This window comes from Schistocerca gregaria, chromosome X, assembly GCF_023897955.1.
Source record: "Schistocerca gregaria isolate iqSchGreg1 chromosome X, iqSchGreg1.2, whole genome shotgun sequence".
In the NCBI taxonomy this organism is placed as follows: Eukaryota; Metazoa; Arthropoda; class Insecta; order Orthoptera; family Acrididae; genus Schistocerca; species Schistocerca gregaria.
In genome coordinates this window covers 751,582,435-751,598,117 of record NC_064931.1, presented here as the reverse complement: position 1 = coordinate 751,598,117, position 15,683 = coordinate 751,582,435, and the positions used below count along the sequence as shown (strand labels likewise).

At 34.3% G+C, this 15,683-nt stretch overlaps 1 protein-coding gene across 1 annotated transcript in view; it reads right to left on the bottom strand.

The window, feature by feature from the left end:
• Positions 1-6,798: 6,798 nt before the first annotated feature.
• The window catches only part of LOC126299372 (PI-PLC X domain-containing protein 1-like), an 86,278-nt gene continuing 77,393 nt past the window's right edge, over positions 6,799-15,683 (bottom strand). Inside the window, exons 5-6 of the mRNA XM_049991235.1 lie at positions 15,240-15,526; positions 6,799-7,432 (exon numbers count right to left, since the gene is read on the bottom strand). Of these exons, the coding sequence (XP_049847192.1) occupies positions 7,059-7,432; positions 15,240-15,526 (661 nt within the window). The 3' untranslated portion in view covers positions 6,799-7,058. The remainder of the gene's footprint in view (positions 7,433-15,239; positions 15,527-15,683) is intronic.

Here is a 15,683-nt window from a genome sequence, read left to right as displayed (position 1 = left end):
TGAACAAAAAACACAATGCTACTAGAATAAAAGTTAATAATAATAAATTAGGATGTGTAACAAGTACCAAATTCTTAGGGATGAATGAAGACAGCCAATTGAAATGGACAAACCATGTCAACATTTTGACAAAGAAGTTATCCACACCATGCTATGCTCTTACAATCCTTGCACCGGTATGCAATATAACCTGTCTTAAAATGACATATTACAGATATCTACACTCAGTCCTCAGTTATGGCATCATGTTTTGAGGAACAAGTGCCAGTAACATACAAACTGTGTTCAAAGTACAAAAAAGAGCCATAAGGATAATAACAAACAGCAACAACAGGGCCCACTGTCTAGAATTATTTAGAAAGCTAGGCTGGCTGGCTCTGAGCACTATGGGACTTAACATCGATGGTCATCAGTCCAAAGCTAGGCATTTTAACAATTATCTTCTGAAAGATATACTCACAAGAAACAGTTAGAAAGCTAGGCATTCTAACTGTTTCTTGTGAGTATATCTTTCAGAAGATAATGTTCATTAAGAAAAATCTCAACATGTACAACACAAACAGCCTAATACATGACCATGAAGCAAGAGCTTGTCACCACCTCCATCTAGATAGAAAGAACAAGGCAAAGATGCCAAAAAGTATATTTTACAATGGGATAAAACTGTATAACTAATTACCACAGGAAATTAAAGAAATAAATGAGCCCCTCACTTTCAGACAAAAGCTTAAAACCTTCTTAGTAAGTAAAAGTTGTTATACTGTAAAAGGATATTTTACATAGATGTAGATTATTAGCAACATATGACATTATCACCAAAATATTATATAATTATAAATGTGTGTATGACTAGTTATAAAAACTACACAAAATATGAGAAACCTGTTTCACTGTAAATGTAAATGTGTGCTCATGTGTTGTAAACTGACGACATCCATACAATATTTATTGTTCCACAGATAAATAAATAAATAAATGAATAAATAAATAAATAAACCTGACTGTGATCATTTATTGTTTTTCTACTGGTGTGTTTTAAGGTTGGCAGTTGACCATCATGATCAGATAGACAATTTATTATGGCTTGTGTCTTTACATGATTGTAATTTGTGGGGTCTAGGGACAGATTATCAATCAAGATCTTGCTATGCCCATTAATCTTGTTAAGAATGAAACCATCAGGAGTAGGTTTAATGTAGAGAACAATGATTCCAGTTGTTTGTGACTGTTACTATTTGAAAGAAAATTATTTCAATGCTTTCCACAGGTGTCTTATAAACTGCAATTATTATGAGGAACTGAATTCCCAGTTCTAATTTGACAGCACAGCATTCATAATGTTGTTCAATACAGTACTGAACTACATCAATGGTTGATGTTCTAAGAATACATATTGCCACCCCTCCTCACCTTACGTTGCTCCTGTAGTGGTAAGAGACAATTCTATAACTTTTTAAATGTACTTGTTTGATTTCTGTATCATTTGCACAATAAATTGTAACTATGTGGAAAACGTCATCTTACATTCAAATTTCAGATTAACTTGTAAGTATTTTAAACTTCAGATGGGAGTTAGTAATTCCAATCCACCACCTTTTACACATTACAATAATAAAAATTCTTCTATTCGGTAGAAGAAGTTATGAAGGAAAAAATTTTTCAGTTTTTTTCAAGTTTTACTTTCCTGTCTGTCACACATTTTATATCACTAGGTAATTTATCATACATTTTACTTGTGGCATTGTGTACTCTTTTCTCCCCTAAAGACGTGGAGTGATGAATGTAATTTTTCCTTCTGGTATTGTGATATGTAGATCCTTTTTCCTTTTGAATTGCAGTGAATCATTTACAACAAACATCATGTAGAAATAAATATAGTGTGAAGCAGCAGTCAGAATGCCCAACTCCTTAAACAGATGTCTAAAAGGTGATCATAGGTGAGCACCACATATTATTCTTACAGCTTGTTTCTGAGTAAAGACGACTCTCTTTCTTACAGATGAGTTACTCTAGAACCTTTTTTCTGTATTGCATTATTGAATAAACGAACCCACATGCAAAGTAAATCCTGAAGATTTGCAATGATTCTAATGCAGATGGGACTTAACTTAATTGTTTTAGGAGTTCCAACATGCACCTTTTCAGTTTAAATTGGTATCAATATGGACACCTAATAATTTTGAAGTTTCCACCCTATTTATTATTTCCTCACCATGTGTTAAATCATCATTGGAGTAGTACCCCTAGATGTGCAGAAATGAATATGTTGTGTCTTTTTAAAATTAAGAGCGAGACTGTTTACAGAAAACCAGTCAATAACACTTTTAAGAACAGTGTTTACCATTTCTTCTGTTGCTGTATGTTAGCATTGATTGTTTACAATATCAGTGTCATCTGCAAAAATAACTAATTCTGTTTGTTGTATACTCAACAGAGGTTGTTCACTCCTGTGAGGAACAATAACAGACCTAAGACTGAGCTTTGGGGCACCTCATACATGATTTCTCCCCAGCCAGAAGAATGTTCTCAGACTCCATTGTTTGGATTACCACATAGAACTTTCTCCATTCATTTTGTTGTATAAGAAGTTATCAATTGGTTAGCTACACCATCAATCCCACAAAACTTCAGTTGATCTGGGAGAATATTGTGATTCACACAGTCATATCTTAGACAGACCGCAAAAAATACCAGCTGACACTATTCTGTTATTTAATGCTTGTGAGTGGTCATGTAAATGGCATTCTTAGAAGAGCAACTTTTCTTAAATACAAATTGTGATATGCTGAGAATATTGTTGCACAGGTGAGATATTACTCTAGAATACTTCATCTTCTTAAACAATTTGGAAAACCGTATCAGCAGTGAAACAGCTGAGTAGTTATGGACATCTCTTTTATTACCTTTGTGGCACCGATGAAATTGATACCAACATCGATGCATCCATCTTTCAACTAAGCTAAGATTATCTTTGGACTCTGAGCATTGTCTTTGTGCTGTTCCGCCATGTTCAGTTCTTTGTGAGCCTTTGATGTGTTTAGGTGAATAAGTGAACTACTGCTAAAATGGTGTTGTTTGGTGTAACCAACCCGAACTTCCATGTCACCTTTCTTAGAGAGGGGTTTGACAAAGGCACAATTTAGTCTCTCTGGAAAACTGCCTTTAGTTAGTTATGCTCCATGGGCCACTTTGCCTGTAATGGTGTGGACCAAGTCACTTAACATTCACATTACAAATTAATTTGTGAACATGGTTACATGCTGAACATTTACAAGAGACCTCTTTTTCCCCCTCTGATGCATTACATATTTCAGATACCGTGGGTCTAATTATATGGGAACAAATCTGTAGTACTCTAATGAAAACATCACCAAAACCAGAAGAAGTTTGTGATACATTCATAGGATTGAATTTTATGAGAGTTGTGCCATACTTAAGAAGTAATTATTAAAGATATGTACTACCTGTGACTCACAATTTATACCTCTTCCTTTCACTTCAATAGTCATGTTATCTTTTTCTGTGGCTGGTTGTCCTGTGTCTTGTTTACTGCAATCCATATAGCTTTGGTAATGTTCTTTGATTTTTTAATAACTTTTCTTAGAAATTTGAGGAGTCTTAGGGTGCAACTACAAACTACATGTTCCAATCAATAGATACATTTCTATTTTTTTTTCACAATTAAATTTAATCCTTCTAGTGGTCCAGGGTTTTTTACATGGCTGTTTAATGTTCTTTCTGATTAGTTTATGCAGACAGCTGTTTTCAAGTAATAATACAAATTTGTCATGGAATATATTAAATTTTATGTTAGCACTTGGTTCATTATAAATTTTGTTCCAGGCCATCACTTGTAGACTATTCCGAAAAACTTTTGTCCTAGAGTAATTAATTATTCCAACTGTTTTCTACTGAGGACTATCCATACTGTAAGCCACTATCTTATTTAGCCTAAGTGAATCGGTATCATGATCAGCAAGAACATTCATTACTGGGTAAACAGTTATTTTTCTTCTTTGAGATTCAACAAAAAAGTTATCAATTAGGGTCCTACTATCTTCATTCACCCAGTTTGGGTGAATCCAAACAAGTTTTCTATCTCCTTTTGCCTATCAGAATCCTTCAGAAAATATGCATTTAAGTCACCAGAGACTATTAGCTGCTTGCTGCCATCTGACACATAGTACAATAAGGAAACCAGATTCCTTGTTAACAGTTCAAATTTTCCCAGTGGGGATCTATATATAGTCTTCATTAAAAGTGAACTATTTTTCAGTATTAATTCACAAGCCACATTTCTATGCACTGATCACTGCAAAATCTATTTGTCTCAATGTTTTGGAACTTGTGTTCTGCCTTAATATAGGTAACAACTCCTTCTCTTCCCATATTAGTTCTGCATGAGTAAGATGCTACAGTGTAACCTTTTATATGTATCTAATCTAACACTGTGGTTATGTGGTGCTCAGATAGATACGAGATGACTTATAAGGGAGGTTGCTGTTTATGACCTCTGACATTTTATAGAAAAGAGACTCCAAAACAGCCTGACAAAGTGATGTTGGTGGCATGCAGTGAAAGACATGTATAGCACAGGTTCATACTTGCAACTATATTATTGAATCAGTTATTAGCCTTATGGCAATGATGTGTGAGGAAAGATATGCATAGTATAAGAGTGTGTTTTATTCTTTTTCAGTTATTCACAGTGTTTCTGATGAAATATGGTACACATCATATATTGGCAATTAATAAAAAATGTTATAGTATCCCTGAAAATTATGCAATCATTACTTGTCAAAAACACAGCAATCCTCTTTTATGTAAATATGAGCATCATCCATGGACCAACGACCATATGATATCTTCTGTGAAGGGAACACAGCTATAGAAGATGCATGGTGACTGGACAGGACATTTGCAACATGTGTCTGAAGTGTTCAGGACCAACTGCAACACAGACATTAAGTATCTGGCTGTTACAAACAGTCCATATCATCACATTTTCAGCAGTAATGTCAAGTGTAGATGTCGTAATCAAATCAAATCAAAATACTTCATTCTAATGTGATTTCTCACACACAACACTACTAAACTGTGTTCAATAAGTGTTGTTGTTAAGAAGTAAAGATATAAAATAAAGCTATAAGTTATTGTACAGCTTACTAAAACAAAAGCATACAAAAATCTTGTGAACATTTCATATTTGTGATTAACAGTGGAGTGGAAAATATTATTTTTCTCGAGCTGCTGCTTCATTCAGAAAAAGGAATAATGAAAAATATTTAGGTTAATTAAAAAAAATGTCAAGGAATGCTGTATGGTCTGATGCCATATACTCTAAATGGAAGACACATTTGCACATACCTGCATAGGGAATTAATGAAACAGAGGATTAACCTTTTCCATCATGGACAAATGAATGCTGAGTCAGAAAGGTTGTGGTTGGTGTAGAACCACACAGCAAGTTGAATTTTTCACATTAGTGACACTGCCCAAGAAGAAAGTGAAAAGCAACATAAATATCCTGTGATTCACTAGGAATCAAATCTGAGAACTTTGGATCCATAGCCTGGCACTTTATGGCTGAGCACTGAGTCACAAAAATTTGTACACTTTATTAAACATGTTGTGACAACCATCTTTTACAGGTGATGCACAAGAATATTACAATGGGTATACAACTTGTATTCTGGGTGTCCTCAAGAGAAATTAATAATTGTGGCAATGAGATCAGCTTGCAGAATTGCTATTTGAGAACCCAGAAGAAGATGCTACCAGGTAGTTGAAAAATGAGGCCTATTGTGTTTTGCAATTTGCTGTGAGGTGTTTCAGCACTAATAAATTTAATAAAGGTGACAGAGTTCATGACAACATACATTTTTGTGACAACTTATTTAAGAAAGTGATGAAATTTTTAGAGATCATGAACATAAAGGTCATCAGAATGACACACATTCATAGTTCTTAAAAGCTGATGCTGGAAATTAAATGTGGCAAATATCGAGACACTGCTCCCAGCACTCATCTAAAGTGACTTGAGAAAATACTGAGAATCTAAATCTCAGTGCACAAGTTGGGGATTTTGTGTGTTCCTCCCAAAAGCACATTCAGTATCTTTTTCATTAGTGCGCAATATCTCTTCTAATGCTGGGTTACCATTTTTTACTATTTCTCAAGAAGCTGGGACATTTTCTTGGTTCCTGATTTATTAACACACACCAAGTCATTATTGATAATGAGTTCATAGTACCTTATGTACTCCTGGAGTTACAGTCAGGAGTGAAATGAACACACAAAACATTCTCTCCTAGTAAAAGTGGATACAGAAATATTTTGTAAGACAATGAAATTATTAATAAAACTATTTGTTACAGTTTCTTCTAAGCAGATTATTTAAAAAAATGTCAGCCACAAACTTAAAATAAAAATGGTAGAATCTGCATCTCAGCAGTGAACAGAATTTGCAAATACTGAACATTATGACTTTACAGCAGCCATGTAAAAGTTTCATAGTTATTTTTCAAAAGATCTTCAGTGTTATAACACACAAATTTTGTGTATATAAAAGCATTTATTTAGGAAATATTTTCCACTGTATCTTTTTTAAACACATCTCATATTATGGAAACATTATAAACTGATGTGAAACACCTCTTGTTCATATAATTAATTTATGTTTTAGATTTTTGTACATGTTTTAGTAATTTAGACCTCTTAAAATATTATTTTGAGACTTTTTGACCATTTTGAAAATGTGAATACAAGATATATACTGGAAAAAATAAAACTCCAATATGCACCAACAATATTTTATTACATGTTTTGTTAATTAGTCAAATATTATTCCACTATTTACAATTGGTTACAGAAAAAATTACAGTAAACCACAGACATCTCCCACTGTCCCCCATTGTGTACATCTCACACCAAGTATGCATATTTTTACATCACTTCAACTACAACAAAAGTTCTATTAACAGCACTTGTTGTCATCTTGACTTCTTGTCTAGCATGTCTTCATATATTGACAATGAAGCAGATAATCATTTGAGGTTTCATTTATTTCTAAAATCTAAGCGAGACTGAGTTAAATTATTTGCTTTGTCAAGGCAAGATTTTACAGCAGTATCAATTATTGTATTGCCCAGAAAAAAATCAGTGCTAACAATATTAGCAAATTCCCACCACTCATCCATAAACCACCTTGTAAGGTTTTGATTTAACTTGTTTGCAAGCTCACGTAGGCTTTTTGCACCACCAAACATAAAGTCTATGGGAGTAGGTTTGAGAAAAGCTGAAGCAACCCAAAAGGTGGTTTCATTTGATATCCTTGCATTGTCAATGCATTCTTGTAAGAATTCCTTTACATCTTGAGGTGAATTACTTTCCAACCACTTGTGAGTAATAGGTGCCCATAACCAGTCAAATTCTGTAAAAAGAAAGTGCAGTTGTTATGTACTTAGATGATTATTCCTCCAAAATTTCACTTAGCATTATAAAAGCAGGAAGCAGAAACTCCATACTTACCAAAAAGAATCAAAGGCTGTGATACAGTTGAAGATACATTCAGATTCTGAATCTCAATATATATTTACTATGAATTGCTTCTTTTGGAACTATCAAGTAAGTTATAAGAAAAAAAAAAGAGTGTAGACATGGTGAAGAAGAGTGGAAGTATGAAACTTTAATTTGTTCTGGTGTATAAAATGTTCAAACAACATGTGGGAATCAGCCTGGTGACATGTTTGACAACTGTTGATATTGTGACAGGTGCACAACCATCATTTTTATGGTACCAATGCGATAAGAATTCGCTGTATGAGAAATTTATAATTTCTTGTAGTTTTCTCTTTTTCAGTTTGTGCCTTGAATCTTCCTGTCATTTTCAAGGTACAAATGGAAGAAAAGTGCATTGTCCAAGGAATTTAATTTCCTGATATAAAACTATCTCACTGTATTTGTGCCATGAAAAGAATAGGTTATTTGCCTGTCACAGTATTGATTGTTGTCAAAGACATCATGCGGTTGCATTTCCCTAAGTTTCCTGACCAAACATAAGTGATCTGCAGCTAGGATTAGAAGGACTCACCATAAGAAATAAAATGCTAAAAGTGACATTCTTTGATAATAATATTGACTTCTACAGAGACTATCTTTGGAAGAAAGGTGAACTGAGAAAAGACAAATGGTGTCAAGTGGTTAAACCTTTGAAATTTAAGCACTGAATAAAGGTTTAGGGTAAAAGTAAAACTAAGTTTAGTCATTACACATGTATTGCAATACAAATAAAAAGAAAAACAGGATCGAACAAAGAAGACAGGTGTGGTGTAAATTATAAAGTAGAGAACTACACCAACACAGAAAAAGAGAGAGAAAGCTAAATTTTATTGTCTCATTATAGCTTCTGTCATTAGAAATGGATTACTTGCTTAGCTGGATAAAGTTTTGGGCTTAGAATTAATTTTATGATTGTTTGAGGAACAATCATGTCTACGTTTTGAAGTTCTTTAGGGAAACAAAGTGGAACAATTTTTTTGTCTGTGGTGTTCCACAATTTCAATAAATTATATGAAATGTAAATTTGATACAAAGTGAATTTTGACACAATTTTTGTGTTATTTTAATTTTCCACTACTCATTCTGAGTATGGCTTTTTTTTTTTAGCAGTACCTGTATAAAATCAAGCTAAGATAAATACACATACACTGATGAGGCAAAACTTTTTGACCATCTATTAAACAGCACGTCAGTTCACTTTTTGAATGCAGAACAGCAGTAGTTCTGCATGACATTGATTTTGTAAGTTTTGATGGGTTTCCAGAGGCATATGATTTAAGTGTCAGGAAGTTGTTTCTGAAAGTATTTGTATGGAGTGTAGCCTTGTATGGAAGTGAAACATTGACAATAATTCATAATAATATTTCCGTAGCCCACAGCTGCCACAGTGCCTTTTATTACTACTACATGTGCCACAGAAGTCCAGGTGAATGTCCACCCCTCCCCCCCCCCCCCCCCCCCCTTCTGATGTAACACTGCCCTAGCCAGCCCATGTCCGTGGTGCAGTCTACGTATGTTTGGAGCAGCAGTTTGTCTAGACAGCAATGTAGCCAGAGGCTAGTTCATGTGACTAGGCAACACATTTAAATCAACTGGGAGTCCAATCTCCTCGACCATGTGCCCACTATACTCTTAACTGATGATGCAATTAGTTCAATGTGGAAACAAGTAGCAATTGCCTGCTATGGAGTCACATTGCACAACATGCACTGAATAGCCAACCAGTTTCACTGTTTCCAGATTCTTATTTGCAGACACTGAACCACAACGGTCTGCCCTATCTCAAAGTTACTTATGTCAGTGGATTTCCCCATTTGCATCCTGTATCATGATTCCCCTTTTGTCTGTGCTCCACTTATGTGCTTTCCCTACCATGCCACATGGATTTAGAGATTGATGGTACAAGGGTGGGAGAAGTAGGATCTGCTAGATTCTTAGGTATTCTTGTGGATAATGAACTGAAATGGAAAAATATATTAGCAATGTCTGTAAGAAACTGAGCTCTGTCATATTCTTAATGATGCAGCTATCACAGTATTCAGACAAGAACCTTCTGTGTACAGTGTATCATGGACTTTTCAAACCATACTTACAGTATGGAGTGACTGTGTGGGGAAATTCAAACAAATGAGAGACAAAACAAGTGTTTAAAAAAAGCAATTAGGAACATTTTAATAAGAAAGACCTCTGAAACATGCAGAAACTCTTTCAGGAAGTTAGGTATTGTGACGTTTTCATCGCTGTGTACATACAAAACAATAATGTACACCACAAAAGGTAGTGAGGACTGGATTACAAATGCTAGTGTACACACACACAATACAAGAAGGAAGAATGAAGTACGGAGCATACCTCACTGACTGGGAATGCTAGAAAAGGGACCCCAGTTCTGTGTTATCGGAGTACTAAGAAGTCTGCCTATAAACCTGCAAGATAGTGTGCTTGACAATCACTTTCCAAAGAAACTTGAAAACTATCTCACTGAAAAAGAGTTTTACAGTGTTACAGAATACTTATGCCATTAAATTTGTATATATTGTTATTCATTATCAATGATGTAAGAATGTAAGCTAAAAGGGTAGAAAAATAACGAATGTTACTACTTTGTCATGTCCTATATTACATGTACATTTACTGTACACAATGTAATGTTACAGGATCAAATAAAATTCAATTCAATTCATGCCTACAATCTCACACTGTGTAGTGGTCATAATGTTTTGGCTCATCAGTGTACACATAAATAGTATCAAAGGAAAGTAACAGAGAGAACTAGTAAATTAAGAGATAGAAATGTGAGCCATCACTTACCTTCAGAAGGCAAAATGCTTAGTGCTGCCAATAGCCCCACACAAAAATGAAAATGATGACTTTTACTAGCTTTCAGAACTACTAATCCCTTCATCCTTAAAGAAATGGGATCAGAAAGCAGCTCAATCAGTCCTCAGTAAGAGAGGTGCCCACCTATACAGAGGATTAAGAAGTGGGCACCTCTCACCCTGGGATCCAAGTGAACTGCTTTCTATCCCTCTCCTCTGACTGAGGAATGAACTAAGAGTTCTGAAATTTAGGAAAATGTCATCACTTTTACTATCATATGTGTCTGTCAGCAGCACTACATATTTCATCTAAAGGTAAGTAAGTATTGACCTACAATTCTGTCTCATCATATTATTTGTGAACTATGAAACCACTTTCCTATGTCATATTTATGATATTACTGTGCAACTGCCACATTATTGATCTATTTTTGTGTCAGAGATATAGTCTGCGATTATCTTTTATGAAAGGCAATTTTTATGTAATATTTTGTTCTGAATTACCTATGTAGTGAGAAGAACTTTGTCAAAGTTAGACATATATTTCTTATATCTTGAGGTTTGGTTTTTTCATTTAAAATGTACCTAGATTTCCAATCTAATGTGTGTAAATCTTTCTCTCCTTCATAATGTTAATATAGTTCACCTTTTTTTCACTCTCTGAAACACTTAAAGCTTACTACTTAGTTCTGTTGTTGTTTTCTGTATTTTGTGTTAAATATTTGTCCAGTATGTCCGATATACATGTCACAGTCCTTGCATTTAATTTTATATGTTCTTGACTAATCATATTGTTTGAGTTTTGTCTGTTCTGTGTATTAGGTCCATAGTTTATATGTAGTTTCTTTTCTGTACAAAAGCTACTTTTAAGATTAGTGTTAAGGAATGTGTAACTTAGGAAAACGATATATTGCTACTCATTGTAAAGATGACACACTGAGTTTCAGACTCTAACAGGTTGAAGAATTAGAAATTTTTAAATATCTATCTCAAAAAGATGGATTTATTCTTAATGAACAGGTGCAGCTTAGAAACAATTTTTTTTTTTATTGATAGTTTCAAACTCCTCCTTGCTCTAACTTAATATAGTTTGGCTGACTAGAAGCTAGTTTTCTTGTCTGTTGATGCTGGTGAGATACTCCTTTCCTGTCTTGTTGGGATTTTATGTATTTTTGATGATTGTTGTTTCCAGTTTTCAATGTGTATGTGTGGTTTAAATTATTCTGTTATGTTTTTTATTTATGATGACAGATGGTTTTGATTTTCTACAACATTTTGTCCATTTTTGTTAGTATGTATCCTAGCCTTTAATTGTGCGCAAGATTCTTGTGCATAACACTAGTGCCCTCTCTAGTTGGATATGTTCCTTAGTGCATGCTTTACCTGCTTGACACTAGGACACAGGCAAATTGGCGTTCATATTTTCTATTGTATACAGGTGTTTTAAATGGTTTTGATATGTTTCATTTATTAAGACAGGGGGTTTGAATTAGCATAAGCTTTAAAATTTTGATGCGCATGGATATGCATCACAGGTTTTAATGTGCATGAGTGTCTCACGCATACCACAAGTGCCCTCTTGGTGAAACTGTCTGACCTAGTGTTTCCACACGCTCTTCACACTAGTTCACAGGCTAAGTACTGATAGTATGCTGTGTTTGTGTAGACCATCTCTTCATAATTATACTGTACAGATGGAGGTGATATTTTCATTATAACTACTGGTGCCACCTTTGGCACAATTGTTTTATGCATCTTCACTACAGGATGTGATTTTAGTAAGTGCCTAAAGGTTTTTATGCTTGTAATACTTTGGTAATTTTCATGGTTATTTATAGCTACAAGTGTTTGTTTTTTCTACTATCTCAGTTATGTTGTTGAGTTTTTTGCTAATGAAAGTGTCTTCCTGTTTGGATGTATTTTTGCTTCTGATGAAGGTATATTTAGATATACTGAAACTGTGGTCAAGGATTTCAATAAATCTTTATCCTGTTTGGCTGTTATCATTTACCATGAAGTTTAAGAAATACTCTTTCTTGGAAACATAAGTTTTGATTTGAAAAAATGTTTTATGAGTTTTTTCCAAAATGCTACTTAATTTCTAAACATGCCTTACATGATGTAGTATGTCCAAACATGAGATAATATCGTGTATTAGGATACTCAGGGTATCACGTATCTTGTGCTAGAAACCTAGCTTAACAGTTACACTGCCTGGTTTGAAGTGAGTGAAAGAGTACTTTGTGAAGAATATAATTAAATGAATTTTGTTGCAACACTTACTCAAATTCAGATATTAAAGGATTACATACTCATGCACTCAAAAAACTTTAAATTCCACACTTCTAAAATCAAGGATTCTCAACAGTGTCCAGCTCCACAATGGTCTTATTGTCACTACTCTATACTCTGGCACTGTGAGACCTGATACTTCCCAATAGAGCTGACCACTTACTTTAGCCAGAATCCAGCTGTCTCACAAAAGCAAACTCTCCTGTGAGAGGCACTTTTCCTCTATAGTCAAAATAATTCTCAATGATGATAGTATCATCTGATTAAATTAAAAACAATGTGAAGTCAGAACATAAACAGTCATTTACTCAAATTAAATTCTAATTCCAATAAGGCAAAACACAGTGAATTGCATCATGTGGCATCTGTAGATTCATACCCACAGACAACCAAAATTTTTGAATTCTGCTTTATTTGAAAATTACAGAGAAACTAACCATAATTATGCTAGAAAACCATAGTCTATGCTTGGCTTGCCAATTGAAAGGATTTTCAATTTCATACCTTCTTATCTTTCTTGGATAATTATACATGTCCAATCAGATTTTAATAAATAATGTCTGATAGAATTTAAACATCTTATTCAGAGCCATTACAATGAGTAGTTGAACTTATTTTTATGGCATATTTTTAATTTTACTTTCATCCCAAAATTTGTGAGCTCTTCAGTAAACATTTATTCTGTCTTAATCAATTTCTGCTGCATCTGCTTTGCTGTTCTGTCTGCTACCTCTGTGAATAGTTTTATGCATGCAGTCAAAGCTTTCTCTTCAGTAGCTTAATTTGGACTTGATTGTTTTTTAAATTGAGATTGATAGTGAATTTTAATGTTCCAGAGTAAAAGGACAGAATATTGCTGTTGAGCATGGCACCTTGAAATTGAGTATATCACTGTTAGTCTCATTCACGCCAAAGAACTGGCATTTATGTGTTCATTGATCTTGTTTTTCTTTTTTTAACAGTTCAAATGGTTCAAATGGCTCTGAACACTATGGGACTTAACATCTTAGGTCATCAGTCCCCTAGAACTTAGAACTACTTAAACCTAACTAACCTAAGGACATCACATGCATCCATGCCCGAGGCAGGATTCGAACCTGCGACCATAGCAGTCGCGCGGTTCCGGACTGAGCGCCTAGAACTGCGAGACCACCGCGGCCGGCTTTTTTAACAGTCTCCCAGTTTGGCCTACATAGAGCTTTTGCATGTACTTCATACTGTATAGTAAATGCCAAATAGTATCTGTTTATCTGTCTATATGGTCATGTCGTGTCATAGCATGTTGCAGTTTTTTTTGTGTATTTTTGAAAGTGATGTTAACTTTGTGCAGTCTGAAAATATTTACTATTCTAAAGGAGACTTTGTTTGTGAATGGTATATAAACAGTAAGTTTCCTTTTCATTTTCTGGGTAGCAGTTGGTTTATTATTCCTTTCTTTTCTGTATGAAGTTTTCAATACATCTGTCATAGTCATTTACTGCAGATATTTGTTTGATAATGCTGAGTTCATGATGCTTTGCATATATATCTAACTGTTTATCACTGGCTCTGTTGATTAGGTGCTGTATGCAGTATGTTTGTGTGTTGTTTGGTAACAAGATGGGTTGCATATGATGATAAAACCTCCAATGTATGGTGTTGTTGATAACAGAACAATATGTGATGTGCACTAACTAGTTAAAAATGAATTCACAGACATGGTATTGCCAAATGTTTTCATATCTCACGGAATATTCCCTGCTTAATACCAGGCTTGTGATAATGCATGCAGAATTCATCAGCATCATAGATGATGTCTATCAGAATGAATCATGGAAAAAAACTGAGTGATTCTGAACAGTTCATGATTATTGGAACTCACGTGTTCACACATTTTGTAAGAGAGATTGTGTGTGATTTACATTTGCCCAGCTCCCTTGTAAAGAAAAGTACTGAGAAGTGAAAAAAATCAGGACACCCTTAATATACTCATTGTTCTGGAATTTTTTGGATTTTTCTGAGAGAAATCATTGCACTCTGAGGGTTAAATGTTCAAACCAATCCTAAGATATTCTTATGAACTATTTCAGAGAACTTCCATTGTGGCTCACATACAGAGGCTAGTGTCAGTACCTGATACTGAAAAGTTTTTGATGTTGCCCTGCTAACACCTGGTGAGAAGAATGAATGTGTAGTGTAGCTGAGAGTGATGGAAACAATATCCTTGTTGATGGCAGTAAAAAATGGTTCCATGAAATGATAAATAAATGAAAAGCACACCCTGAAAATTACATGCTGTAAAGCAGGCAAAGGCTGTCCTGTATAAAATTACTTATGTGGCTTCCATCATGAAGATTAACACCACTGGTTGCCCATAGGGTTTTGCCCAATAATTGCATGTGAGTAATTTGGTAAAGGTATTTATAGACAAAGATATGAGTATAGGATCCTCTTACTATTGATGAGTCAAAAAACTGCTGTGTTCTTTATTGCTAATATATTTTATGTAAATGTATCATGCTACATTGTTAGCCTAGGATTCAACTGTGGAATAAATTCCACCAAGAGGTATTAATAATGTTCTCTTACCTTTTACAGTCTCAGGATGGTTGTATGCAACAATTAGGTTCCGGCCAGTTTCCCAAACTTCAGCTAGAGTAGAATTGTAGCTTATATTGCTGAATGGCAATACAAATTCACCAAGTACTGAATGTACCAATGAAACAAACTGGTGATGATTGCTAGCATGCTCATCAAAGCCAGGGGGAAATTCATGTATATCAAGGATGACTATCTCACAACTTATCCTCTTCATATAATCTTTAATTTCTTCCAATATGTGTGTCACACCATCAACATTAACTAGTTTCCTGAACCTGAAAAACAAACAGAGGTTTTACACTGAGAACAAGATTTGTAAAATATCTATCTTTACAGCAATATTTCTCAGCTAGAATAATTATTTTCTACATACATTAGTAAGCATTTTTTCATGCTTTCAATCATGTCCTCAGCAGATAAAGTAATCTCATT